The 27,770-nt window shown below is 43.7% G+C and overlaps 1 protein-coding gene across 1 annotated transcript in view; it reads left to right on the top strand.

Moving 5' to 3' along the window:
* Positions 1-5,051: 5,051 nt before the first annotated feature.
* Positions 5,052-27,770, top strand: part of LOC309415136 (putative global transcription activator SNF2L2) — a gene marked incomplete at its 3' end in the record, with an annotated part of 95,893 nt that continues 73,174 nt past the window's right edge. Inside the window, exons 1-2 of the mRNA XM_082012580.1 lie at positions 5,052-5,493; positions 27,580-27,703. Coding sequence (XP_081868706.1) covers positions 5,269-5,493; positions 27,580-27,703 — 349 coding nt within the window. The 5' untranslated portion in view covers positions 5,052-5,268. The remainder of the gene's footprint in view (positions 5,494-27,579; positions 27,704-27,770) is intronic.

Raw genomic sequence — 27,770 nt, 5'->3', positions numbered from 1 at the left:
TTTGTCTTTCCAAGCAACTGTTATGTGTGATGGAGCCCTGCTTTCCTGGAGATGGCTGAACACCTGCCTGCCAATGGGGAGTAGTGAATGAATGCCTTGTTTTGCTCTGCTTGCGTGTGCGGCTTTTGCTTTACCTATTAAACTGTCTTTATCTCAATCCAGGAGTTTTCTCACCTTTACCATTCTGATTCTCTCCCCTGTCCCACCAGGGGGGAGTGAGCAAGTAGCTGTGTGGTGCTTAGTTTAAACCTCTGTCTGGGTTTAAACCTGTATATTTAGATCTTTCTTTGGTGTTACTCACATCTAACCATAACCCCCGAGATTGAGGCAATAAATGTTACACCAAAATTTTCTTCCTTTAGTATTATGAGAGCTACATGTTAAGGCTGATGTGGGGACAATGATAAGAAACAAACCGTGCCAGTCACACTAACTAATGAGATAGCAAGAAGAAACTACAGATTCTACTTCCAGGAAGATCAACCTGGACTTTGCAACTGATAGGGCTGTGAACTGGGGGGGAGGAGGAAGATGGTCCTGGACACCAGACTGGAAGAGGTGCAGGAATGGGTCCTAGCCCTGCTTACCTGCTTCATGGGTTCCCCTACTCACGAGCTCATCCAGCTTGATAGTTGCTAGCAGAAGTGCATGTGCTCACACCCTCATCTCACAGCTGTTCCACATTTGCAAGTCCTCCTGGGCATAGCAGCATGGATCCTTACCTGTCTGATACTCCATCATGGACCTACCCCCCCCCCCCCCCCTTCCCTAGTGCTACTTACCAACTAGTCCAGCTTGAAGTTTGCTAGTGAGTACACAGAATGGTTGAGGACCTCTGGAGGTCATCTAGTCCAACCCCCCTACTCAAGCAGGGCTAGCTAGAGTCAGCTGCCCAGGACTATATACATACAGCCTTTGAATATCTCCAAGGATGGAGACTCTACAACTTCTCTGGGCCATCTGTTCTACTGCTCAGTCACCATCACAGGGAAAAAGTGTTTCCTGATGTTCACACAGTCTCCTGTGTTTCAGCTTGTGCCCACTGCCTCTTGTCTTGTCACTGGACACCACTGAAAAGAGCCTGGCTCCATCTTCTTTGCACCCTCCCTTCATCTAGTCCAATCCCCCTGCAATGAACAGGGACATCGTCAACTAGATGAGGTTGCTCAGAGCCCCATCCACCCTGACCTTGAATGTTTCCAGGCATTCTGGGCATCTACCACCTCTCTGGGCAACCTGTTCCAGTGTCTCACCACCCTCATTGTGAAAAATTTCTTCCTTATGTCTAGTTGAAATCTGCCCTCTTTCAGTTTAAAACCATTACCCCTTGTCCTTTTGTTACAGGCCCTGCTAAACAGTCTGTCCCCATCTTTCTTAAAAGTCCCCTTTAAGTACTGAAAGGCTGCAATAAGGTCTTCCTGGAGCCTTCTCCAGGCTGAACAACCCCAACTCTCTCGGCCTGTCCTCACAGGAGAGGTGTTCCATCCCTCTGATCACTTCTGTGGCCCTCCTCTGTACCCACTCTAACGGGTATTTATGCACATTATATACAGTAATTAGATTCTCTCTGAGCCTTCTCTTCTCCAGGCTAAACAGTTCCAGCTCTCTCAGCCTTTCCTCACAGTAGAGATGTTCCAGTCCCTTCATCATCTTTGTGGCCCTTCGCTGGACTCTCTCCAGTATGTCTATGCCTCTTGTACTGGGGAGCCCAGAGCTGGACACAGGACTCCAGTTGTGGGCTCATCAGTGCTGAGGAGAGGGGAAGGATCACTTCCCTCAACCTTATGGCAATGCTTTGCCTAATGCAGCCCAGGATGACATTAGCCAAGTTAGCTGCAACCCTCTGGCATATCAGCCACTCTTCCCAGTTTTGTTTCATCTGCAAACTTGCTGAGGTTACACTCTGACTGTACTGGTTTTGACTAGGATAGAGTTGATTTTCTTTATAGTAGCTTGTATGGTGCTGTTTTAGATTTGTGCTGATAACACACTGTTGGTTTAGCTATTGTTGAGCAGTGCTTACACAGCATTAAGGCCTTTTCTGCTTCTCATGCTGCCCTGCCAGCAAGTAGGCTGGGGGGGGGTGTGTGCACAAGAAGTTGGGAGGGGACACAGCTGGGATAGCTGACCTGACCATATTCCATACCGCATGATGTCATACTCGGGAATAAAAGCTGGGGGAAGAAGGAGGAAGTAGGGGGACATTTGGTGTGATGGCATTTGTCTTCCAAAGTAACTGTTATGTGTGATGGAGCCCTGCTTTCCTTGATATGGCCAACCATCCACCTGCCGATGGGAAGTAGTGAATAAATTCCTTATTTTGCTCCTCTTGTATGTGCAGTTTTTGCTTTAAGCAACCAAATCAACTCTACCCTGGTTGAAACCAGGACACCTATTAAACTGTTTTTATCTCAACTTACAAGTTTTCTCACTTTTACTCTTCCAATTCTCTTCCCTATTTCACTGTGGGGGGAGTGAGTGAGCAGCTGTGTGGTGCTTAACTGCCAGCTGGGGTTAAACCAAGACAGCCTTTTTTGGTGCCCAACATGGGGCTTGAAGGGCTTGAGATAATGACAGATTTGATTGGAGTTTGCTAGCTGAATTTATAGCCCATTGTCCAGATCATTAATGAAGATGTTAAACAGGATCAGTCCAAATATTTACCCCTGGGATACACCACTAGTCACTGGCCTCCCACTAGACTTTGTGCCACTGCTTGCCAATGTGACGCCTGTCTACAAGAAAGGCCGGAAGGAGGATCCTGGGAACTACAGGCCTGTCAGCCTGACCTCTCTACCGGGGAAGATTATGGAGCAGTTTGTCTTGAGAGTGCTCACGGGGCATCTGTAGGACAACCAATGGATCAGGCCCAGCCAGCATGGGTTCATGAAAGGCAGGTTCTGCTTGACCAACCTGATCTCCTTCTATGACCAGGTGACCCGCCTAGTGGATGAAGGAAAGGCTGTGGATGTTGTCTACCTGGACTTTAGTAAAGCCTTTGACAGTGTCTCCCACAGCATTCTCCTGGAGAAACTGGTGGCTCGTGGCTTAGACAGGTTTACTCTTCGCTGGGTGAGGAACGGGCTGGATGGCCGACCCCAGAGAGTTGTGGCAAACGGTGTTAAATCCGGCTGGCGGCCGGTCACAAGCGCTGTTCCCCAGGGCTCGGTTCTGGGGCTGGTCTTGTTCAATATCTTTATAGATGATCTGGATGAGGGAATTGAGTGCTCCCTCAGTAAGTTTGCAGATGACACCAAGTTGGGTGGGAGTGTTGATCTGCTGGAGGGTAGGAGGGCTCTGCAGAGGGATCTGGACAGGCTGGATCGATGGGCAGAGGCCAACTGTATGAGGTTTAATAAGGCCAAGTGCCAGGTCCTGCACTTTGGCCACAACAACCCCATGCAAAGCTACAGGCTTGGTGAGGAGTGGCTGGAGAGCTGCCTGGCAGAAAGGGACCTGGGGGTGCTGGTTGACAGCCGGCTGAACATGAGCCGGCAGTGTGCCCAGGTGGCCAAGAAGGCCAACAGCATCCTGGCCTGTATCAGAAATAGTGTGGCCAGCAGGAGTAGGGAGGTGATTGTGCCCCTGTACTTGGCACTGGTGAGGCCGCAGCTTGAATCCTGTGCTCAGTTTTGGGCCCCTCACTACAAGAAAGATGCTGAGGTGCTGGATCGTGTCCAGAGAAGGGCAACAAAGCTGGTGAGGGGTCTGGAGCACAAGTCTTATGAGGAGCGGCTGAGGGACCTGGGCTTCTTCAGTCTGGAGAAGAGGAGGCTGAGGGGAGACCTTATCGCTCTCTACAACTACCTGAAAGGGGTTTGTGGTGAGGTGGGTGTTGGTCTCTTCTCCCAAGTAACTAGTGATAGGATTGAGAGGAAATGGCCTCAAGTTGCGCCAGGGGAGGTTTAGATTGGATATTAGGAAAAATTTCTTCACCGAGAGGGTGGTCAAGCATTGGAACAGGCTGCCCAGGGAGGTGGTGGAGTCACCATCCCTGGATGTGTTCAAAAAACGTGTGGATGTGGCACTTTGGGACATGGTTTAGGGGACATGGTGGTGCTGGATTAATGGTTGGACTTGATGATCTGGAAGGTCCTTTCCAACCTAGTGATTCTGTGATTCTGCTCACCACCCTCTGGGCCTGACTGTTCAGCCAATTTTAAGTTCACCTCACTGCTCATCCAGCCCATACTTCATTAGCTTGTCTATGAGGATCTTACGGGAGATGGTGTCAAAAACCTTACTGAAGTGTACATAGAGCATATCCACTGCTCTCCCCTCATGTACTAAGTCAGTCATTTCATCATAGTCATTTCACCTCCCCTTAGTGAATCCACGCTGACTACTCCTGATCATCTTCTTGTCCTTAATGTGCCTGGAAATGGTTCCCAGAATTTGGTGCTGCATCACTTTCCTAAGGATCAGAGGTAGCTACAGGACTGGCCTGTAGTTCTCTGGGTCCTCCTTCTTGAAGATACCAGTGATGATGTTTACTTTCCTCCAGTCCTCAGGCACCTCTCCCATCTCCTTGGTTGTTCAAAGATTATTGGGAGTGGCCTTGCAATGACATCAGCCAGCTCCCTCAGCACTCATGGGTATATCCCATCAGGGCCTATGGGCTTGCTTACATCCAGTTTGCTTAAGGGTTCCCTGATCTGATCCTCTTCCTTGCTTCAGCCTTTCCCTGTGGTCTCTGGGACCTGGGATTCCTGAAGGGCAGTCTTGCTAGCAAAGACTGAGGCATAAAAGGCATTCAGTATCTCAGCCTTTTCCATATTCTGTGTCACCATGGTGGAGCAGATATCCACACTGCAGCCCGTTGGAGGACCCCATGCTAGAGCAGCTGGCTAGTCCCTAAAGGAGTTGCATACCTTAGAGAGCTCATGTTGGAGCAGATTTTCCTGAAGAAATTGTGTCCCATGAAGATGGACCCATGCTTGAGCAGGGGAAAAGTGTGAGGAAGAAGGACAGGCAGAAAGGAACTGTTACTACTGACTGTAACCCCCCATTCCTCATCCCCTCTGTGCTGCTGGCAGGGAGAGGTAGAGTAGTTGGGAGTGAAGTTGAGTCTGGGAAAAGGAGGGATGGGGAAACGTGCTGTTTTAATTTTTTTGTCTTGTTTCTCACCATCCAGATGGTCTCCAGTATAGTTTTTTCTTTGGCTATATTCCACTGACCCTAATGACACATAGAAATTCTGTTGGTTTTTTTTGTTGTTGTTGTTTTCATTAGAGCTATTCTGTTAATTGAAAAGGAGACAGAAAATAGATGTCTACACCAGTGGACCCTGGCACAATGCCTCATCCTGGTCCTTCCCCAGGGCCAGGTCCTTCACCTGGACCAATTCTAGGACCTAGGCCAGGACCAGGGCCATCTCCTGGCTCAGTACACAGCATGATGGGGCTGAGTCCTGGACTGCCCAGTGTCCCTCATCCGATGCTGACAATGGGGTCTACTGATTACCTGCAGGAGGGCATGCACCAATGGTATAAGGTAATTTTGTTTTTAATAAATGAGATTTTTTTCCTAGACTTCTCTCCACTGATTAAAAAGCGTACTCTTACTACATTTAAACCTGCAAAATAAGCTATTGCACTTCATACATCACCTGCAAAACTGCAGCTACACTTTGATTACATCTTTAGTAATAAAGATGGTATACATATCGGATCAAACACAACTTGTTTGTTTTTAATAGACCAGTTTGAACTACAGTGCTAGCAATTATGTAAATCTTACCTTGTAAACTGTACATTTCAATAGAATAGGTCTTGCTAGAGAATAAAATTGAAGTACTACAAGACCGTTCTACTAGCAATTTTTTGTAGTCAAACCTACATGTTAGATAATCTAAGATTCTTTTTCGACATCTGTTTGGAACTATTCTTTTTCCATATTTTTCTGGGGTGACTTTTTTTCATTAACATTTATTTTTATTATTATCTCTTGAAAGGCTTAAATATTTGTTTAACTTTCCACGTTAACCTAAAAATTATTGTCAAATTAATTTACATAGGCTCCATCTCATTAAGGAATTTAAAACTATTTCATTTAAAGCATGTGAATAATTTGACTTGAGTGCTTGTCATGCTTAAATTTATGCATGTGCTTACACAATTTCCTTTGCTATAAGGAAATATGTCTGAAATTTTCTTGACACTCATCTTTTTCTTTAAGACATTCTCATCTTTTATCTAATTATGAAGTAAATTTATGGTAGTCTTACTTTTATAGGTGTTTTATCTTCATAAATATGCAATAAATGCTTACAGAAGCAAGACAAAATTTCAAAACCTTTTGTGATTATCATTGGTGTCACTTGGAATTACTGTTCTTATTGCTACAAGCATATAGAGAAATTTTCAAATTAAAATATCAAATTAAAATAAAAATGAACCATTTTAAAACATTTTTGAACTCTTTCTGAAATGGCAACTTCTTCAACTTGCCTTTTCCACATATGGCTCAATCTTAGTTACTAAAACAATGATTGTCATGTCCAGACAATAAGGACATGACGCTGGTTGTTATCTACAGTATGAAAAAAACACATCATTAAAACTTCTGATAATGCAAAGACATCTAATGTGGAGGGGTGCCATGGTCCCAAGTTGTATTGAACTGCTGAAATCATAATCTTTGAGAGGCTGGTACATTCAATACTTGAATTTTATGCACATTAATCTTGAAGCATCAAGTTAGGTTATTTGTTAGCCTCAAGTTGCACTAGGGGAGGTTTAGACTGGATATTAGGAAAAACTTCTTCACCGAAAGGGTTGTCAAGCATTGGAACAGGTCGCCCAGGGAAGTGGTTGAGTCACCATCCCTGGAGGTATTTAAAAGACATGTAGATGTGGCACTTGGACATGGATTAGTGGTGGACTTGGTAGTGTTAGGTTAATGGTTGGACTCGATGATCTTAAGGATCTTTTCCAACCTAAATGATTCTATAATATTTGCATTTGCCATTTCCTTGTTTGTGGGGTCAATGACTGCCCAAGATGCCTGCATGCGGGAGAAGGATGGACTTCACAACTCTGAGAGTTATATTCCGAAGCCGTTTATTGTCTTGTCTGACTCCAATATATATCATAATTTTCGCTTAGTCACTGCGCACACACTCATGATTGGTTACAACTTGTTACACACACTATTGCAATTGGCTATATACAAAATATCATGCGCTGTCCACGCGCCCCTCACACAGTCAGGATTGCTGCTTGCAGGTGTTCCTGTTTTCCTCGCTTCTTAGTTGTTTACCACAGCTCCTTCTCCTCAAGGCCGAGCCGTGCAGATATCCAGCTGTTTACCAGCTTCTCAATGCCACAGCTCCTTCTCCTTAAGGTCGAGCCGCGCAGATCAACGCCATAGCTCCTTCTCCTTAAGGTCGAGCCATGCAGGGTGATCCCAACATCTCCCCCTTTTTGTTTATCTATAAACAAAACCTGATGGATCATTTGCAACCTAAGGACTGTGAGGAAGATGGACCATCTGTACATTCTTGTATTGTCCTGTGCCACGAACTCAGCCCAGCAGTCGGTAGGTGCCAGCATTACGTGGGCGTCCCCACGGAGGCAACGATGGCCTTGCCATACACCGATCCCCCTGCTCTTCGGGAAATCCCGGTATTTATACATTTGCCAAGGAATGAGTTTCGACGCACGTGGCCAGTGAGTGTTGGAACACGCCTCGGTTGTCACCTTTCAACACAGGGAGCCTGTGGCGTATGTGCCCGCTGGCCAGACATGCTGCACGTGCCACAGCCACCCTGTCTATTGGTTCGTGGGTTTTGTTCACACGGCATCTTACCATAATCCAGCAGTCACATATCAACTATGCTTAAATTAATAGCAGAATGTTACAAGGCAAACAATTCTAGCTGTACTACTCCTAGCCATAGAAGCTACTTCTAGTGATGGAAAAAGTGCTTGTATAAAGCTATGAAAACCAATATTATATCTTACCAAAGGATTTGTAGTTATAGAGCGCTTTGCCCTAAAAGCTTTCCATGTTCCTCTCATGATACTGCTAATTTCAGTGTGATTTACCCATACATTTTCTTTTGGCTGAGGTGGCATCCAGATTGTGATGACACCTGATAGTGTCAAGATGTGTCCGATGATGACGATGGTGACTGTTTCACCCATGGTTTTACCCATTTTGCGGGCACCCAACGAGTTCCAGAATCTGTAATGACACAAGCATAACCTCGTCCCCAGGTTAGCAGTTGAAAAGGTCCTTCCCACATATTCTTTTCCAAATTTTTAACTTTTACTTGCACATTTTGTGTTAACTCAAACAGACTTCCTGTCATTCCTTTTACATGTTTTACTATGGGAGGCACTGTTTTTCCTTCTGCTAGACGCAAATAATTTAACACATATAAGGCTTTATTCAAACGTTCTTGGGGTGGTGTGGTAGCCTCTCCCCCTTTTTGTTTTTGCAATAAACCCTTCAGGGAATGATTCATTTGTTCAACAATAGCTTGTCCAGTTGGGGAATGCAGTATTCCAATAACATACGTCACTCCCCATTGAGCAAAAAATGGTTGGGTTGACTGGGCTACATAACCAGCACCATTATCAGTTTTAATTTGTAGGGGTATACCATGGACTGCGAATGCAGCTCGCAAATGCTTTTGTACATGTCTACTAGTTTCTCCTGTTTGTGCAGTGGCCCAAGCTACTGCAGAATAGCAATCAATTGAAACATGAACATATTTAAATCTTCTACAGTCAGCAACATGTGTCACATCCGTCTGCCATAGTTGTAGCGAATGCAATCCTCGGGGATGTGAAATATGTTTATCTGATTCGTGTGATGAAGTGTAATCTTCTGTACTTTCATGGATTTCTTCTGCACCATAAAAAGGGGTATTTTACAGGAGAAAGTTAAACTTAATTTGCTGGTATATCAGCTCAAACCAGTTTGACCACTGACCGCATAGTATTGTGTAAAGAAAGTGCATGCATAAGGTTTGGGGTCATCCTGGGGGCACGCCGAGGAAGATTCGAGAAGACTCTAGCAGGAGAAGAGGGCATGCGCTGAAGAAGACACGCCTGTTCATTAATATGTATTAGAAGACACGCCTATTCATGAATATGTATTAGCGAACAGGATCACGCTGAGGAAGAGTCGAGAAGATTCTAGAAGGAGAAGAGGGCATGCGCCGAAGACGACACGCCTATTCATGAATATGTATTAACGGACAGGATATAAACCAGGAACAGGAACTGTACCGCGTGCGTCTTGGTGGAGCAGAGACTCCCGGCGCACCCAGTGCTGTTTGCTTGCCTCTATTCGCTTAATAAACTGTAAATTTGAATTGGAATCCTGTTTGGGACTAAATCATTTATAACAATTGGGGGCTCATCCGGGTTGGTCTTGGTTCCTGAATTCTGACTTGATCTAGGAGGGGCGCCCCACCTTTTGGTGGCTCCTGATTGGGTCGGGTCGGGACTAACGCCATCCTGAACCTGAATAGGGGCAAGCAAAGAATTGGATTTTTTATGAGCTCCCTTGCCGGCTGCAGCAGTTTATTTTGCCCGTAATTCTGCGCACGAAGATCCGAACGAAGACGACGGAGTCGTAAGTATTTAAGGTGTATACCGTTCGGTTGGGTAGGATTCGGTTGCCTGTGTGTGTAAGAGTGTGACTGAGACGGAACCTAGTTCCAAAGCGATTGTGGAGGTCTTCTAACCGTGGTTCCAATCTCCCGCGAGGGACTTGGCCGGTGAAGGACCGAAGCGATTCTTAGAGGATTCGTGGGTGGGTGATAGGTCCTAAACCCCCTGCAAGACACTCTTACTGGTAGCCAAGGGCTGTAGGAATTGCCACAGTAAAAATTCCTAGATGGGACAGATGAAATCGAGAACCCAGGACCAGAAGAAAGGGAGCGAATTACTAGAAATACCTCCGGAGAGTCCATTAGGAATAATGATTGAAAATTGGAATGATAGGGGCCCCAGAAAAGGAAAAAGTAAATTAAAATTAGTTCAATATTGTATGGTAGAATGGCCAAAAGAACCTTTGAGACCACATGTCTTTTGGCCCGTTTTTGGATCTTTTGAAGACTGGGTCTGCCAGGCCTTAAATATATATGTTAATTCAAAGGAACCTTTTAGTCAGGAGGAAAGTGATTATGCAGGATTATGGGACAGAACTTTACGTTCTTTTCCAGCCTCAATACTTACATTAAAAACAGATGAAAAGTTTGAGGAAGAAGAAGAGGGGAAAAGTGAAAAGGAAAAAGATGATAAATGGGAGCCACTGGATAACCTACCGCCTCCATATTCTAATCATCCATCTCCGGCGGCGACTCCCCCTCCGGTGGCCGTAGTACCTCTATCTGTACCACCGTTGCCCCTATCTCCACCACCAACAGCACCGGAATTAGATCGACCTCCGGCTGCATGTACGAGAAGTAGGATTGCTGTATCTGAGGGAGGTTCTCTATATCCCTTACGAGAAGTACCCCTCGGAGGCAATCAGGGAGGCATCGGGTTTGTGGCAGTCCCATTAAATACCACAGATGTAAGAAATTTCAAGAAAGAAACGGGGACCCTATTAGATGATCCCCTCGGAGTAGCTGAAAAATTGGACCAATTCCTAGGCCCCAATACTTATACCTGGGAAGAAATACAGTCCATTTTAGGGATCCTATTCACTGTTGAGGAAAAGGGAATGATTAGACAAGCTGGAATGAGAATTTGGGAAAGACAGAATCAGGCAGGACCCCCGGGAGATCAGAAATGGCCAAATGTGGATCCCCACTGGGTTCATCAACAACCCCAAGGAAGACAAAATATGAGGGATTTGAGAACGTTAATCATACAGGGAATAAGGGAAGCGGTTCCCCGAGGGCAAAACATTACTAAAGCATTTAATGAACAACAAGGGAAAGACGAATCTCCAACAGAATGGTTGGAGAGGTTGAGGAAAAACCTACAAATGTATTCTGGAATTGATCCGAATACAGTGGCTGGGACCGCACTCCTTAAAACACAATTTGTAGCTAAATCCTGGGGGGATATAAGAAGGAAATTAGAAAAATTGGAAGATTGGCAAGACAGAGGATTAGAGGAGTTACTTAGAGAAGCCCAGAAAGTCTATGTTAGGAGGGACGAAGAAAAACAAAAAGCAAAAGCAAAAATTTTTGTAGCAGCAGTAAGGGAAAGTCAGAAAAATAAGACGACTCCTGGAGAGAAAAGGGAAAAAAGAATAGAGCAGACACCCCGGGGACAGCCTTATCGAGAAAGATTTACAATTCCTGTCTGTTACTACTGTAACAAGAGGGGACATGTTCAGAAGAACTGCCGTAAGCAGGAACAAGATGAGAAGATGTTCAAAGAAGACTAGGGGTGTCAGGGGCTCTATCTTCTGGGGACTTCAACATCAACAGAGCCCTTGATAAAATTATTAATTGGTCCCCATAAAGAGGAAGTTTTATTTTTAGTGGATACAGGGGCCGAAAAGTCAACCATTCAAAAACTTCCAAAAGGAATAGAAAAAGGGAAGAGTTACGTGTCAGTAGTAGGAGCAAAAGGAGAGCCTTTTAAAGTAAATATATTGAAAGATGTAGAAGTAGAAACAGAAAAGAAAATTTGTCTTAATGATTTACTTTTGCTCCCTGAAGCGGAATACAATTTATTAGGAAGGGATTTGATTTTGAAGTTAAACTTGAGCATTCAGAGTCAAGGGGACAAATTGCAGATTAAATTATACACTTTAACACAAGAGGATGAAGAAGCTATTAACCCCTCAGTGTGGTATAAGGAAGGGGAAACTGGAAAGATAAAAATGGACCCCATAAGGGTTCAAATAATAGATCCGCACCGCCCAATTAGAATCAAGCAATACCCTATACCTATGGAGGGTCGAAAAGAATTAAAACCTGTAGTTGACAGACTTTTGGAAAAAGGAACCCTAGAACCATGTATGTCACCTCATAACACGCCCATTCTTCCCGTAAAGAAACCGGATGGGTCATACAGGATGGTGCAGGACTTAAGAGCTGTAAATCAGTGAACAATCACTAAATTCCCTGTGGTGGCAAATCCTTATACTTTATTGAGTCATATATCTCCCAAACATACTTGGTATAGTGTAATAGATTTGAAAGATGCCTTTTGGGCCTGTCCTCTGGATGAGGGATCCAGAGATTATTTTGCCTTTGAGTGGAGGGACCCCGAAACAGGACGAAAACAACAATTAAGATGGACTGTGTTACCACAAGGGTTTACAGAGTCACCAAATCTATTTGGACAAACTTTAGAGAAAATTCTACAAGATTTCACAATACCTAAGGAGGTAAAATTATTGCAATATGTGGACGATTTATTAGTAGCAGGAGAAACTGAAGAGGGGATCCGAAAAGCCACCATTAAATTGTTAAATTTTCTAGGGGAAAAGGGATTAAAGGTGTCCGGATCAAAGCTACAGTTTGTAGAACAAGAAGTAAAATACTTAGGACATTGGCTGAGTAAGGGAAGGAAGAAGTTAGATCCTGATAGGGTATCTGGGATTCTATCCTTAAGACCCCCACAAACTAAAACGGAAATTAGGCAAATACTGGGATTATTAGGATATTGTAGACCATGGCTTGAATATTATAGTGATAAAGTAAAATTCTTATATGAAAAATTAACTAATAACCAACTTAAGTGGTTTATTGAAGATGATCAGAGATTTGAGGAAGTAAAAAAGGCATTAATACAAGCACCTGTATTGAGCCTCCCAGATCTAGAAAAACCTTTCTATCTCTTTGTGAATACATCAAGCCAGACAGCATATGGAGTTCTTACTCAAGACTGCGCAGGAATCAAAAAACCTGTGGGGTATTGTTCTAAGTTACTTGATCCAGTAAGCAGAGGATGGCCTGCTTGTCTCCAAGCTTTGGTTGCTACAGCATTATTAATAGAAGAAGTTAGGAAGATTACCTTTAGTGCTCCTTTAAAAGTGTATACCCCACACAATGTCAGAAATGTTTTACAACAAAAAGCGGAAAAATGGTTAACGGACAGCCGAATCCTAAAGTATGAAGCAATACTAATAGACTCCCCTGACTTAGAACTGAGGGTGACTTCTGCTCAGAGTCCAGCACAATTTTTGTTTGGAGAACCATCAGAGGAATTACAGCATAACTGTTTAGAGGTAATTGAGACCCAGACTAAGGTGAGACCAGATTTAAGAGATGCTGAGTTGGAAAATGGAGAAGCGCTGTTTATAGATGGCTCCTCCAGAGTGGTAGAAGGGAAGAGAAAATCGGGTTATGCAGTAATTAATAAGGACTTGGAACTTGTGGAATCAGGACCTCTGAGTCCATCATGGTCAGCTCAGGCTTGTGAGCTGTATGCCCTATGTAGGGCCCTGGAATTATACGCATATGGGGTGGTCCACACTTTTGGAAAAATTTGGGAAGAAAGAGGTTTGATTAATACTCAAGGGAGGAATGTAATACATCAAGAATTAATAGTAAAGATTTTGAAGGCGTTAAGAGAACCAAAGGAGATAGCAGTGGTACATGTGAGGTGACACCAAAAGGGATTAGATTACCGAACTAGAGGAAATAACTTAGCAGATAAAGAGGCCCAGGAAGCAGCCTTGAGGGCTAAAGTTGCCAAAATTAATGTAATACAAACAAAGGAGGACACCAGCAAAGGAGGACGAGAGGAAAGAGAGAAGAAGTTTACCCCAGAAGAACAAACAAAATTGGAGAAAATAGGAGCTAAATTAGAACAAGGAAGATGGACACTGCCTGATGGGCGAGAAATGTTGCCAAAAGCCTACACCAGGCGAATATTAGAATGTTTGCATGCGCAAACACATTGGGGTACAAAAGTGTTAAGTGATCATTTTCTTAAACAATTTGGTGGTATTGGAATTTTTGAAATAGCAAAGCAAATTACACAAGGTTGCTTAACCTGTCAAAAGGTAAATAAGACAGTGTTTCGACAAACAGCCACGGGAGGGAGAAAAACAGCTTACAGACCTTTTGAGAAAGTACAAGTCGATTTCACTGAATTGCCTAAGATAGGGAGGATAAAATATTTATTGGTAATAGTAGATCATTTAACACAGTGGGTAGAAGCGTACCCTGTAGCACGAGCTACGGCACAGATGGTGGTAAAAATTTTATTGGAACATTTGATACCTAGATATGGGATAATCCAGTACATTGATTCTGACCAGGGCACTCATTTTACTTCTAAAATAATAAAACTATTATGACCACACTCCGTGGCACCCACAAAGCTCGGGGAAGGTAGAAAGAATGAATCAAACAATAAACCAACAATTGGCTAAGTTAATGATTGAGACGCAAATGCCCTGGACGAAATGTTTACCATTGGCACTTCTAAACATAAGAACGAAACCATACAGTGAGACTGGATTATCGCCATATGAAATGTTATATGGCATGCCTTATTTTCAAGGAATGCCTCTGGGGAACAATGTAATTGAGGATCATAGTATCCAACAATATATAATTACCATTGGAAAAAGATTAAAAGAATTAAGAGAGATTGGGATGGTGGCCCAAACACCACCTTTAGGATTTGCAATTCATCAGTTAGAACCAGGAGATAAAATTCTGATAAAAACATGGAAAGAAGGAAACTTATCTCCCCTCTGGGAAGGACCTTTCCTTGTTTTATTAACTACAGAAACAGCTGTGAGAACTGCTGAAAAAGGATGGACACATGTGTCGCGAGTGAAAGGTCCAGTGAAGGAGTGGAAGGTCACATCTGACTAAATTGCTGTGGGAATTTTATTGCAGCTACTCCTGTAATAAAACAGGAGTGAAACATGAAATTCCCACAGTTGCTAAAAATCTATTTGTAAAGTCATTGAATATAACTAATTGTTACATTTGTGGTGGAACAAATCAAGGTGAACGATGGCCATGGGAAGCTATGGAGAGAAATGTAAGTAATCCCCAAGTTTGGAAAACTATGAGAAAGGGTAATAGGAAACAACAATGGGTACTCCAAACGAGTATAATCGGAAGGAGTTGTTGGCAAAAGAAGAACAGGAAAAAGGAGCTGGAACTAGAATTTGTCCTTTGTGTAGAAGGTGGTGTGTATTTGTAAGATTAGTGTTGCAGGCTAACTGGCAGTTTTCTGTAGCCATAAAGCCTTGCAAATAAAGAGGATCGCCAGGCTCGGGCAAGTGCTTAGGTCTGGACAAACCACTGATCTAGCAAAGCTCTGGCCTTCACAAGCAGTGCTCAATTAATTTGGGTACTAAGAAAGCACCCCCTTAAAGGAAAGAAGAGGGCAAGACCGGAGGGGAACTGGTGTTGCGGCTTAAAAAGGGTCTGCCAAGGGCTGCAACCCCTTCGGGCTGTGACCGCCGATCACTATGGCCCTGACTGGACCTCTTCTAGTTCTACTTGGGGGTGAGTTCCTTGGACTCTGACTATGGCAAATAACTGTAGTCAATATTGGAACAAGTCCAGCTGGGGTTTACCCCAGAAAAATGGAAAAAGTGAGGACCTTTTCTAATTGTACAGCGCATAACTGTAATCAACAATAAAACCTAGTTTTTTCCTGTTACCCATAAATTAGGGAGAACGAATGGCCTCCTGAGAGACAAACTTGGAATGGAATAGGATTTTGGGGAGATTTTATGGGTGGTGATTGGCTTACTAAAATGGGGATAGTTGTATTGAGGATATGTGGGGGATTGTTACTAGATTAATCTACTCAGTTATACTCAATTGGAAACGAAAACACGAATCAATACTATAAAGAGAAAGATGGGGGATTGTGAAATATGTTTATCTGATTCGTGTGATGAAGTGTAATCTTCTGTACTTTCATGGATTTCTCCTGCACCATAAAAAGGGGTATTTTACAGGAGAAAGTTAAACTTAATTTGCTGGTATATCAGCTCAAACCAGTTTGACCACTGACCGCATAGTATTGTGTAAAGAAAGTGCATGCATAAGGTTTGGGGTCATCCTGGGGGCACGCCGAGGAAGATTCGAGAAGACTCTAGCAGGAGAAGAGGGCATGCGCTGAAGAAGACACGCCTGTTCATTAATATGTATTAGAAGACACGCCTATTCATGAATATGTATTAGCGAACAGGATCACGCTGAGGAAGAGTCGAGAAGATTCTAGAAGGAGAAGAGGGCATGCGCCGAAGATGACACGCCTATTCATGAATATGTATTAACGGACAGGATATAAACCAGGAACAGGAACTGTACCGCGTGCGTCTTGGTGGAGCAGAGACTCCCGGCGCACCCAGCGCTGTTTGCTTGCCTCTATTCGCTTAATAAATTGTAAATTTGAATTGGAATCCTGTTTGGGACTAAATCATTTATGACAGGGATTTACTGTAATCGCAATACCTGGGCCTATTTGTTGACAATCAGCACAAGTCTGTATAATAGCTGTAGCGTCACCTGCACTTCGATTAAATTGTCTCGCTAAAACTTTGGCAGATTGATGGAAAAAGGCATGAGAGGCTTGTGCTTGACCTAAACGGTCCGGGGCAGGTCCAGCCCATACTGCGGCAGTCAGCCGATTGGCTCTTGCATATCCTTCCACCAATTCCCCTGGAAGGTTGGTATGGCTGTGTATATGCATAACGTAATAAGGATGTCGTCTTTTCTGCAATAAAAACCAAAGCGTTCTAAATTGTTGATATAGCTGTTCCTGCTGTACCTGTCTGAGGATTGAACCTTCCAATCTTTGGAGTACTCCAGCTACATAGAAAGAATCAGTAATTATATTCACAGGTTCTTCAGACCATAATTTAAAGGCTTCAATTACTGCCTGTAGTTCTAACTTTTGAACTGATCCTGGCACGACAAGTACCCATTCTTTCCATTCTCCGTGCTCTCGCCATACTATTGCTGCCTTGCCTGTTTTCCCACCACCATCTGTAAATACTGTAGCACCTTGAACTGGATATTGACTACACTTTGATTTTTCTTCTACTTCATGGTTTTTAAAACAGGTAAACATTTTGTGTGATGGATAATTAATCTGAATGTCACCTTCAAATCCTGCTAATGCAGTTTGCAAGGGGACAGAGTGCTGCAAAGCCCAAGTCAAATATTCTTGTTGTAATGGTATTAAAATCGTTTTCAGGTCCTTTGCCGATATATCAATAATTCTGTTGCACCCTTTCATAATCAAATTTGCAAAACACTCTACTTTTGTGGTGATGGTTTTTCTGTGCTGCTGAGGCAAAAAGACCCACTCTAAAATTCTCAATGGGTATGCTTTTGATTCTAGCTTTGTTATCCACTGTATTATAAGTGCATAGGGATGTCGCTCATGATTGATTACTGCCAAAGTGATCCCTATCGAGGGGTCTACCCTGGAACTAAATGCTTGAGTTACCTTTTCAGAAATGTTTGCTACTGCTTCCCGGGCTTCCTTGGTCAATTGTCGAGGAGAGTTTAACCTGCTATCCCCTCGCAAGAGCTGAACCAAAGGCTCCATATCTTGGTTTGTGATCCCACAAATAGGCCGAATCCAGTTAATGTCTCCTACCAATTTTTGTACATCATTTGATGTTTTAATCTGAATTCTTAATTCAACCTTCTGGGGGGTCACCGACGTTTCAGTGATCATCCACCCCAAGTACCTCCAAGGTGCTTCAGCTTGTATCTTTTCCAGCGCCACTTGCAGCCCACTTTGCCTCAAAAGCTCAACAAGCTCCCCGATCATTTCTTCCGGATTTAATTGATCACCAGCCAACAATATGTCATCCATATAATGATAGATGAGATATTGAGGCCACCTTTTTCTGATTGGCTGTAAAGCCCAATTTACATAAATTTGACACATTGTGGGTGAATTTTTCATGCCTTGTGGCAATACTGTCCAATGATATCTTTGCATGGGTTGCGCCTTGTTTGTACTTGGGACTGAGAATGCAAAATGTTTGGCATCATCTTCATGCAGAGGGATTGTAAAAAAGCAATCTTTGAGATCTATGATCAAAAGCTTCCAATACTTCAGTATCATACAGGGAGATGGTAGCCCTGGTTGCAAGGCTCCCATGTCCACTATAACCTTATTGACTTCTTGCAAGTCATGTAATAGTCTCCATTTTCCACTTTTCTTTGGAATCACAAAAACAGGTGTGTTCCAAGGACTAGTGGTTGGCACAATATGGCCTTTTTCGTCAATGACTCCAGGGAGAACAAAAAGTCCCTGCTTTGTTGCTGAAGATCGTCCTAATAACAAAGCACTCAATCCATATCCTAATGGTTCATTCGCGTTAGTCGGGACATCATAAACCGACATGTCCCATAAGGTAACTTCTACTGTTGTTTCCACGTCCATTCCGGTGCTCCCTCTGGTTTGGGCGCTGAGGCTTGCCAAGCAGCCTGGTGGTGCTTCCCCATTTGTGTCGTCGTGTGGGGTGCCTTCGTGCTCGGTCGCCCGTTTCCCAATTTCATACCATCCCGATGATACTTTGAACAACATTCTGAGGCTTGGTGACCAAATTTTTGACATCGACTACATGGTGCTCCTGCTGGGCCTATTCCTTGCTGAAAGGGTCCTTGTTGGAAGGATTTATGACCTGTCTCAATCTGCCTAGGTCCTTTCCTTGTGGCCTTGCGCTGAGCTCTAAAATGGCCTGTTTTTCCACAATTAAAACATTTTTTCTCCCCTTTTTCATTTATAAATGGCTTAATTGCTGCTGCAAAGGCACTTGCGAGTGTTTCTGCCTGATGTGTGGCAGAGCCTACTCTGTTGCAGGCTTCTACCATTTGTACTAACGTTGCTTCTTTTGGCAAAGCTAACAAAATTCTTTTACAATCTACATTGGCATTTTCTACCGCTAAATTCAACAGCACTGCTAGTTTTGCGTCTTCATTGGTATACACCTTATTCAAAGTGTCTCTCAGACGATCAACAAAAGACATATATGGTTCATCTCTCCCTTGCCTAATTTGAGTGTAAGATGGTTGCCTCTTTCCCTCCTCAGGGACTGTTCGCAACGCATTCAACGCTAGTTGCCCAACTAATTGCAAGGCTTCTAAGGGCAGCTGAGCTTGCAATCTAACATCCACAAACAGTCCCTGACCTGTCATTTGTTCCATAGTAATGTTCTGGAGTGGATCGCCGTCTTGACGCTCCAGGTTTCTCAGGGCTTCTTGCATACAGAGTTTATACCATCTGTCTGCCCACAATAACCTTTGGGTTGGTGTCAACAACATATCTATCATCTGCCGACAATCCCATGGTGTAAGAATCATTCCCGTGAATATGTTATCTAATAGAGCTTGCGTGAAAGGTGATTGCAAGCCATAATTTTGCACTGCCTTCCGCACTTTCTTAATCAAGTCCCAATGAAATGGGTCCCAGCGATTGGGCCCGTGAGGCTGTACACTATCGGGAAATGCCATCGGTAACTCTGTTTCCTCGTCTTTCATTGCTCCTAAAAAAACGTCTTTCCACCGCTCTCTAGAGTCGCCTTTCATCCTAGGCTCTTGCCTCCCTATAGTCTCTACAACAGGCTCTTCTCCTTCGTCGCTGCTATCAGGCAACGGGGGCCGTAAAGGTGGCAGGGGCTCGGCTGAGGGCTTCAAAACTATGGCTTTTGATCAGTTAAGTCTAGGTGGTTTCGGGGGTGGTGAAGCCCGCCCCATCAATCTTTCACACGAGTACACAGGGGAACATTGAGTACGTTGTTCTGGGCAACTTTGTCCCGTCTTGCCCTCACATATATCATTGTAGACCTGTTTCTCTGACTTATCTGATGCAGCCAGTTCACCCGGTGCATCTGGCACCTCATGTGGTGCATTTGGAGTCGCTGAAAGTCCTGGACCCTCTGACTCGGTTAAGAAGGGATTGGTTGAAAGCAGTTTAACAGCCTTCTCCACATCAGCTGCAGCTTTTCTCTCTGCCTTTAAGGCTTTTAATGTGGTTAATATCAACTTCCACGCCGTCACTAACTCTGCGGCGGTTTTCTCAATATGCTCCCAAAACATTTTTCCTATCTCCTCCCACGTCTCTGCCCTAAACGCCACAGACGGATCGGGGGGGTACCCTTTCTTTCAGCACCAAATTAGGAGCCTTTTAAGTGTGTATTCATCATATTTCAGTCCTCTCTTAGAGAGCATGTGCAGCAGGAGTCTGACTATCGCCCCTTCTTCACGCGATGTGTTCTGCCCCATGCCGCCCCGGTTGCTCACCTCACCTCGCTGGGTGCTTCTCCGTTGCAACGTATTCCTTTTTCTTTTTCCTTGCGTCAGTCCCGCTGACTGCAATTCTTCCAACCGGGCTTCTCCTGCGGCGTCCTCTGCGCTCGACCGGTGTTCAACGATGAGGTCCCAGAGATCGTATCACGTCGGGGTCACCAGTTGCGGGAGAAGGATGGACTTCACAACTCTGAGAGTTATATTCCGAAGCCGTTTATTGTCTTGTCTGACTCCAATATATATCATAATTTTCGCTTAGTCACTGCACACACACTCATGATTGGTTACAACTTGTTACACACACTATTGCAATTGGCTATATACAAAATATCACGCGCTGTCCACACGCCCCTCACACAGTCAGGATTGCTGCTTGCAGGTGTTCCTGTTTTCCTCGCTTCTTCTTAGTTGTTTACCACAGCTCCTTCTCCTCAAGGCCGAGCCGTGCAGATATCCAGCTGTTTACCAGCTTCTCAGTGCCACAGCTCCTTCTCCTTAAGGTCGAGCCGCACAGATCAATGCCACAGCTCCTTCTCCTTAAGGTCGAGCCATGCAGGGTGATCCCAACACCTGCATTCTGGTGAATACCAAAAATTCAGTAGGCAATCTGGGTTTACATTCTTCAATTCTCTCTCTCTCGAGATTCCTGAACTGCACAAGAGAGGAAGCACCTGGAATTCTGCAGTAAGAACAGTTGAACACTCAATACAGTGTGTAACTTCTACACCTGGCTTCATCTTGTGCATTCATCAGGAGCTGTATGCTATGTCAGCAATGGAAACAAATACATACCACAGAGCTTTTATAGAGATTTTAGGAGCATCTTGGAGAAGTTCTGTGTACCAGAATACTTATTTGCAATCTGAACAGGTTTTTTGTAATAATTCAGAATGCATATTCTTCTCCCATGGGTTTCCTGGTTTCCCATTGTTCAACTTCATCCATAGGCAACAGAGGAGTATCACCCCCCCTTAGTCCCTTCATTTCTTGTCCAAAAATCTGTATAAAAACAATTATTAAAACACACTACAGTTATACTAGGCTTTATGTACAGTCTAGTTCAATATATGACTTTTCAGAGTCCCAGCTACAGTCATTGAGAGAGTTTCAGCTTCAATGGTCCTGTTTCTTCAGAGATCCACTCCTTCTGTGGAGCTTTCTTCATGCGGGTATAATGTATCCACAAATCTATACCTTTCACCTTTATAGCTGTATAAGTAATAAGTAGTACCAGGTAAGGTCCTTTCCACTTTTCCTTCAGAGGCTCATCCTTCCAGGTGTGGATATAAACTTCATCTCCAGGTTGAAATTCATGCACTGGCAAGCCTAAAGGCAAAGGAGCTTGCCGGTTAAGATACCTGTGCAAGGAGGATAAAGTCTGTGACAAGGATAATAAATAATTGATTAGCATTTCCTCTCCCTTTACATGCATTTGGTCCCCTCTTCCTGTCATCGAGTTCACAGGATATGATTCCCCATACAAAATTTCAAAAGGACTTACTCTTTCTCTTACTCTAGGCATAATTTGAATTCTCATTAATGCTATAGGCAGGACCTCTACCCACTTCATTTGTGTTTCCTGACATAATTTCAAGATCTGTCTCTTTAGGGTCTGATTCATCCTTTCTACCTTCCCACTTGATTGAGGTCTCCAAGGTGTATGTAGATCCCATTGTATTTGTAGAAACTTAGCAACCTCCCAAGCTACTTCAGCTATAAAGTGAGGTCCATTATCCAATGACATCCCTTTTGGGATTCCGAACCTTGGAATCACTTCTTTGAGTAAGATCCTAACCACTTCTCTAGACTTGTTGGTACAGCACAGGAAGGCTTCAGGCCACCCAGAAAAAGTATCTACCAAAACCAAAAGATACTTAAGCTGGTTACGTTTCGGTAATTAAGAAAAATCTATTTGCCAGTAATCCCCTGGGGTTTGGCCTCATCTCACTTCTCCAGAAGGAGGCTTTCTTTGGATTTTTGGATTATTCTTGCAATACTGGTGGCATTGCCGTACAATTATGTCAGCTAATTTTTGCATTTTTGGTCCTACAGCATATCTTTTAATGCTCGCAACCAAAGCATCTGCTCCCATATGAGATTCACTATGGGTTTTCTTCAATATTTCTTTTACCATTGGGGTGGTGATCAATACCTGTCCATCTTTAGTTACCCATCAACCTTCCTCTGATTTGGTACTGTCGTGGTTTAGCCCCAGCCAGCAACTAAGCACCACGCAGCCGCTCGCTCACTCCCCCACGGTGGGACAGGGGAGAGAATCGGAAGAGTAAAAGTGAGGAAACTCATGGTCTGAGATAAAGACAGTTTAATAAGTAAAGCAAAAGCCGCACACGCAAGCAAAGCAAACCAAGGAATTTGTTCACTACTCCCCATGGGCAGGCAGGGGTTCAGCCATCTCCAGGGAAGCAGGGCTCCATCACGCGTAATGGTTTCTTGGGAAGACAGATGCCATAACTCTGAACGTCCCTCCACCCCTTCCTTCTTCTTTGTCCCAGCTTTATATACTGAGCATGACGTTATATGGTAGGGAATATCTCTTTGGCCAGCCTGGGTCAGCTGTCCCAGCTGTGTCCCCTCCCAGCTTCCCGTGCACCCCCAGCCTGCTTGCTGCAGGCCAGCACGAGAAGCTGGACTGTCCTTGACTACTTAGCAACAACTGAAAACATCAGCACCTTATCAACATTTTCTCATCCCAAATCCAAAACATAGCCTCACGCTAGCTTCTATGAAGAAAATTAACTCTACCCTGGCTAAAACCAGGACAGGTACATTCTAAATGTTTGGCAAGATGACCTTCCTCCTCAGAATATTTCGGAGATTCCCAATCAACTTCCCTTAGTGGTATCAATGCTCCAATCAATGATCCCTTTTCTGCAACTCTTAGCCGTTTCATCTGCCTTTTGATTTCCTTTGGTTATCTCAGTTTGCCCTTTCTGTTGAGCTTTGCAGTGTACGATTGCAACTTCTTTTGGTCCTAGAACAGCTTGCAGCAATTTTAAAATCTCTGGTCCATATTTGATAGGGATTCTGTGAGAGGATAATAGTCCATGCTCTTTCCAAATGGCTTCATGTGCGTGGACCATTCCAAATGCATAGTTGGAGTCTGTGTGTATGTTTACTTTTTTATCCTTGGATAATTCTAAAGCTCGAGTTAGAGCTACGATTTCCGCTTTCTGAGCGGAGGTATTGGGTGGCAATGCTAGTGCTTCACCCCCCCTCTTGTAGCATTACCATGGCATACCCAGCTCTCCATTCTCCATTCACCATAAAGCTGCTTCCATCTGTAAAAAGCTCAACTTCTGGATCGATTAATGGCATATCTTTCAAATCAGGTCGGCTGGAGTATAGCTGTTCTATAACATGTAGGCAGTCATCCTCTGGCTCTTCCTTCTCGTCTATCGGCATTAAAGTGGCAGGATTCAAGGTTGAAGTAATTTTTAAAGTGACATCGTCTAGTTCAGTCAGCACTACCTGGCATTGGGCTAGCCTGCTAGGAGAAATACAATGCTGCCCTTTTTATTCAGGCACAGCTATCACTGCATGTGGTACAAAAACTGTGATAGGTTGCCCCAAGGTTAATTTCCGGGCTTCTTTAATTAGTAGCACCACTGCAGCTACCGCTCTCAAACACACAGGCCATTGTTTGCTCACTTCATTTCACTGTTTGGAGAAGTAGGCTACCGGTCTTTTCCAGTCTCTCAAAGTCTGAGTCAGGACTCCTAATGCTTAACTTTTTCTCTCATGCACATATAAAGTAAAGGGTTTGTTCAAGTTTGGTAGATGCAGAGCAGGATCCTGGTCTCCTTTCTTTTTAGTCGATAAACACAACTGAGCTCTCCACGCTGTCTCCTCAGGCATGTGTAGCTGAATAGACTTGTCAGAGAATGTTGCCAGGTCTCCCTTTGAGACCAACATCTGCACATCCTCAGCCTCCTCGCCGTCCTTAATGCATTTCTTTTCACAACTCTCTTTTCTTTTCCATTAACACTTTCTGCTAATGCATACATTCCCTGGTACATACCTACACAATAAGCATGCACTCCAGTCTTTCCAGTTGCTGGTACCACAGACACATGGACCCCTAGGACTTGTGGTTCCCCACTCCAATTGCTGGCACTTAGACCTCCATACACACACACATGCACACAGAGTTGAGAGCCCCTTCACCCAGGGGGTGAGTTTAATGACAAGACAGGACGGACTGTGCTCATAAAATGCAGGGCATGGTCAGACAAATGCACTCACTAGACCTGTTTACATGCAACCAGCCTCTTATCCTCCTATACCTCTATTTTCCCATGCTTGTTTCTCCCAAAATCACCTAGATCCCTCCCTTTCCCTAGCTTTGGTTCTTCCCCTAAACATCCCATAATAAATTTTGCACGATTCCAAAATGTTCTTCCTCCTGTCCCATACTCTAGTAAGCAGTAACCCCCCTCAGTCTGTAGGTGCTTGGGAGAGCTGTTCCCATTGACTCATCGAGTGGGTTTCACACTAGAGCTGAGGCTCTCCTTAGGACAGCCCTGGGAGGAGCCAGGTCAGGGGCTCTGTCTCTAGGTTATTTGGGTTCCTCCACTTGCTATTGTGTCTGTGTTCCTTTGTGTTTACAGAGATTTGCTTTTAATAGCATAATCTAACATTAACTTGGCATTAATAAATCATATCATTCCCATACTTAACAACAATTATGTGAAAATTAAATACTATATATTCAAATAACTATAAATCTGTACACAGGAAAATTTACTGTTGATTTCTAGAATACAGTTAGGCCAGAAAGGATAAACTAACATTTTCTCACTAATTTTTGGAATAAACTTCAGTCTATCAATCACATTGTCAACAGCATCAGGAAATCTCCTGAACTCAAAGTATTTGGAAGCTGGGAGGACAGAAGAGGGAAGCATTGCTATATGTTTGCCCTGATCTTATTCTTCCTGGGTATTCACAAATGGGGCATATATTTTTTTAACTATATATATTTATTAACCAAAACAAGATAGATCTTACTCGAGGGACTGAGAGAGAACTGTGTATTCTATGATCTCTCTTCCTATTTGCTCATAACCAGAAGCATAATCCCTTGTTTTGTTTTTTTTTATTTATAACCATGTGTGGTGGGTTAGCCTTGGCCAGCATCCAAATGCCCACCCAGCCTCTCACTCACTCCCCTTCCTCAACGGGACAGGGGGAGAAAATAGGATGAAAAAACTTGTGAGGTGAGATAAAGACAGGGAGATAGCTTACCAGTTACTGTCAAGGATAAAACAGACTTGACTTGGGGAAGATTATTTTATTTATTAAAATAGATTTGAATAGTGAGAAACAAAGACAAAAAAAATAAAGCATGGTGTTCTCCATGGGCTGCGGCTACCTGCTCTGGCACCTGGGGCACCTCCTCCCCCTCCTTCTCTGACCTTGGTGTTTGTACTGCTGTTTCTCACTCTTCTTCTGCCCCCCGCCCCCCCCCCCCCCGTCCAGCATTTGGCACATCTTGTCATATAAACGGGGTCCGGTACCCAGTGTGCAATAGGCCAATCTTACAGAGCTGAGATATTTATTTATTTCATGTTTGCACAAAGATGGGTGCTTACGTGGTAATTCCAGAAAGCTAGCACACCACACGAAGGAATTACAACGTATTTATTCTGTTACTTGATTAGCAAAAACAGTGGAAAACCTGCCCAAATTTACATTCATTGGTTAGTGATTACCATACTGCTTGCTATTGGTTTGTTATATTTAAATTAGCTTCGCTTGCCATGTAAATCAGCACACATGCTCTTGACAGGTGGGGGGTCAATTTGCATAGTCCCTCAATTGAGTTGGTGGTCATGATCTCCCCCTGCCACCTTTACCTTTACCCCAGTTACTGTGGATTTTGCTGACTTCATGCCAGTGGCATTCTTCTATCCTTGTTATCTTCCTTGTAACAAGATGTCTCCTTTATCAGTCCTTGAAGTCCCTCTTATCAGTTCCTCCTCTGGAGGTTGGTGATTAGTAAGACATACAAAGTAATCAGACCTAAATTGAATAGTATCACCATTATCTAGGCATTAACCCAAACATATGGTTGTACTCAGCCTACAGTCTCTGGCCTGCAGTGGAACTATTGCTGAGCTGGCTGGAACTGGCTGTGTCAGGCACAGGGCAGCTCCTTACTTTTTTTCCCCACTTCTCACAGAGGTCACCCCTGCAGTCCTGCCCCCTCCCACTACTAAAGACTTGCCACTTAAACCCAATAGACCATGTATACCATAAATGATTGCTGTCTGTAGAAAAATTAGTATGATGTCACAAGCAGGATTTTTGCGTGAGGTAAAAATATACTGTTGTGGTTTAACCCCAGCCAGCAACTAAGCACCACGCAGCCACTCGCTCGTTCCCCCACAGTGGGATGGGGGAGAGAATCGGAAGAGCAAAAGTGAGGAAACTCATGGTCTGAGATAAAGACAGTTTAATAGGTAAAGCAAAAGCCGTGTGCACAAGCAGAGCAAACCAAGGAATTCATTCACTACTTCCCACGGGCAGGCAGGTGTTCAGCTATCTCCAGGGATGTAGGGCTCCATCACACCTAATGGTTTCTTGGGAAGACAAACACCATAACTCCAAATGTCCCCTCTCTCCCTCCTTCTTCTTTTTCGTCCCAGCTTTATGTACTGGGCATGATGTCATATGGTATGGAATATCCCTTTGGCCAGTTTGGGTCAGCTGTCCTGGCTGCATCTCCTCCTAGCTTCCTGTGCACACCCTGCCTTCTTGCTGGCAGGCCAGCATGAGAAGTTGGACTGTCCTTGACTACTTAGTGACAACTCAAAACATCAGCATGTTGTCAACTTTTTTTCATCCCAAATTCAAAACATAGTCTCATACTAGGTTCTATGAAGAAAATTAACTGTATCCCAGCTGAAATCAGGTCATATACCAATAAGAACTTGATTCCTTTAATGAAATATTTGTGTTTGAAGGGAAACAGCATTTGGGACATTCCAGTATAGCGGCAACTGAAAGGCAATATGGTGGGTTAATAATTTGGCCTAAGCCACCAGCTGTACTGTTCTAAGTTGGTCTGCATTATACTGCTTTGTTATATGAAGTCAATACAGTTGAGTTGTTTCTGTTTGGACAATTTTCAGTTTGTAGTACTTGACATTGTCCAAACAGCTCATAAGGAATCAGAAAAAGATAAAGGAAGCAGCAGGAAGGGGATAAACGTTCTCATGTTGTGCTCTGCTTTCCAAAAATCTGAATCCAGGGATCGAGAGTCCCATTGTATTTACTTATAATAGGTAGTATGAGAAGTTTATATGCTTCTTTATATATTTGTGTAAATTTTTATTTTATGTCCCTTTGATTTTCTGTAGTAGATTTTTTTTTTTTTACAGCCTACTGATGGCTTGCATGAAAAAGGAATGGTTGAAGATGTTCATTGTAGCTTTATGAAGAGTATGCGACCTCCTCACCCTGGAATGGGCCCACCTCAGAGTCCAGTGGACCAACATAATCAAGGTTTATACACATTATGCATGCAATATGATTTTTGGGGCCCTTTTGTGCTACAGGAAGTCACAAGTTC

Source organism: Phaethon aethereus (genome assembly GCF_964289735.1).
Source record: "Phaethon aethereus genome assembly, chromosome: W".
Lineage (NCBI taxonomy): Eukaryota > Metazoa > Chordata > Aves > Phaethontiformes > Phaethontidae > Phaethon > Phaethon aethereus.
This window is presented reverse-complemented; position numbering and strand designations above follow the sequence as displayed.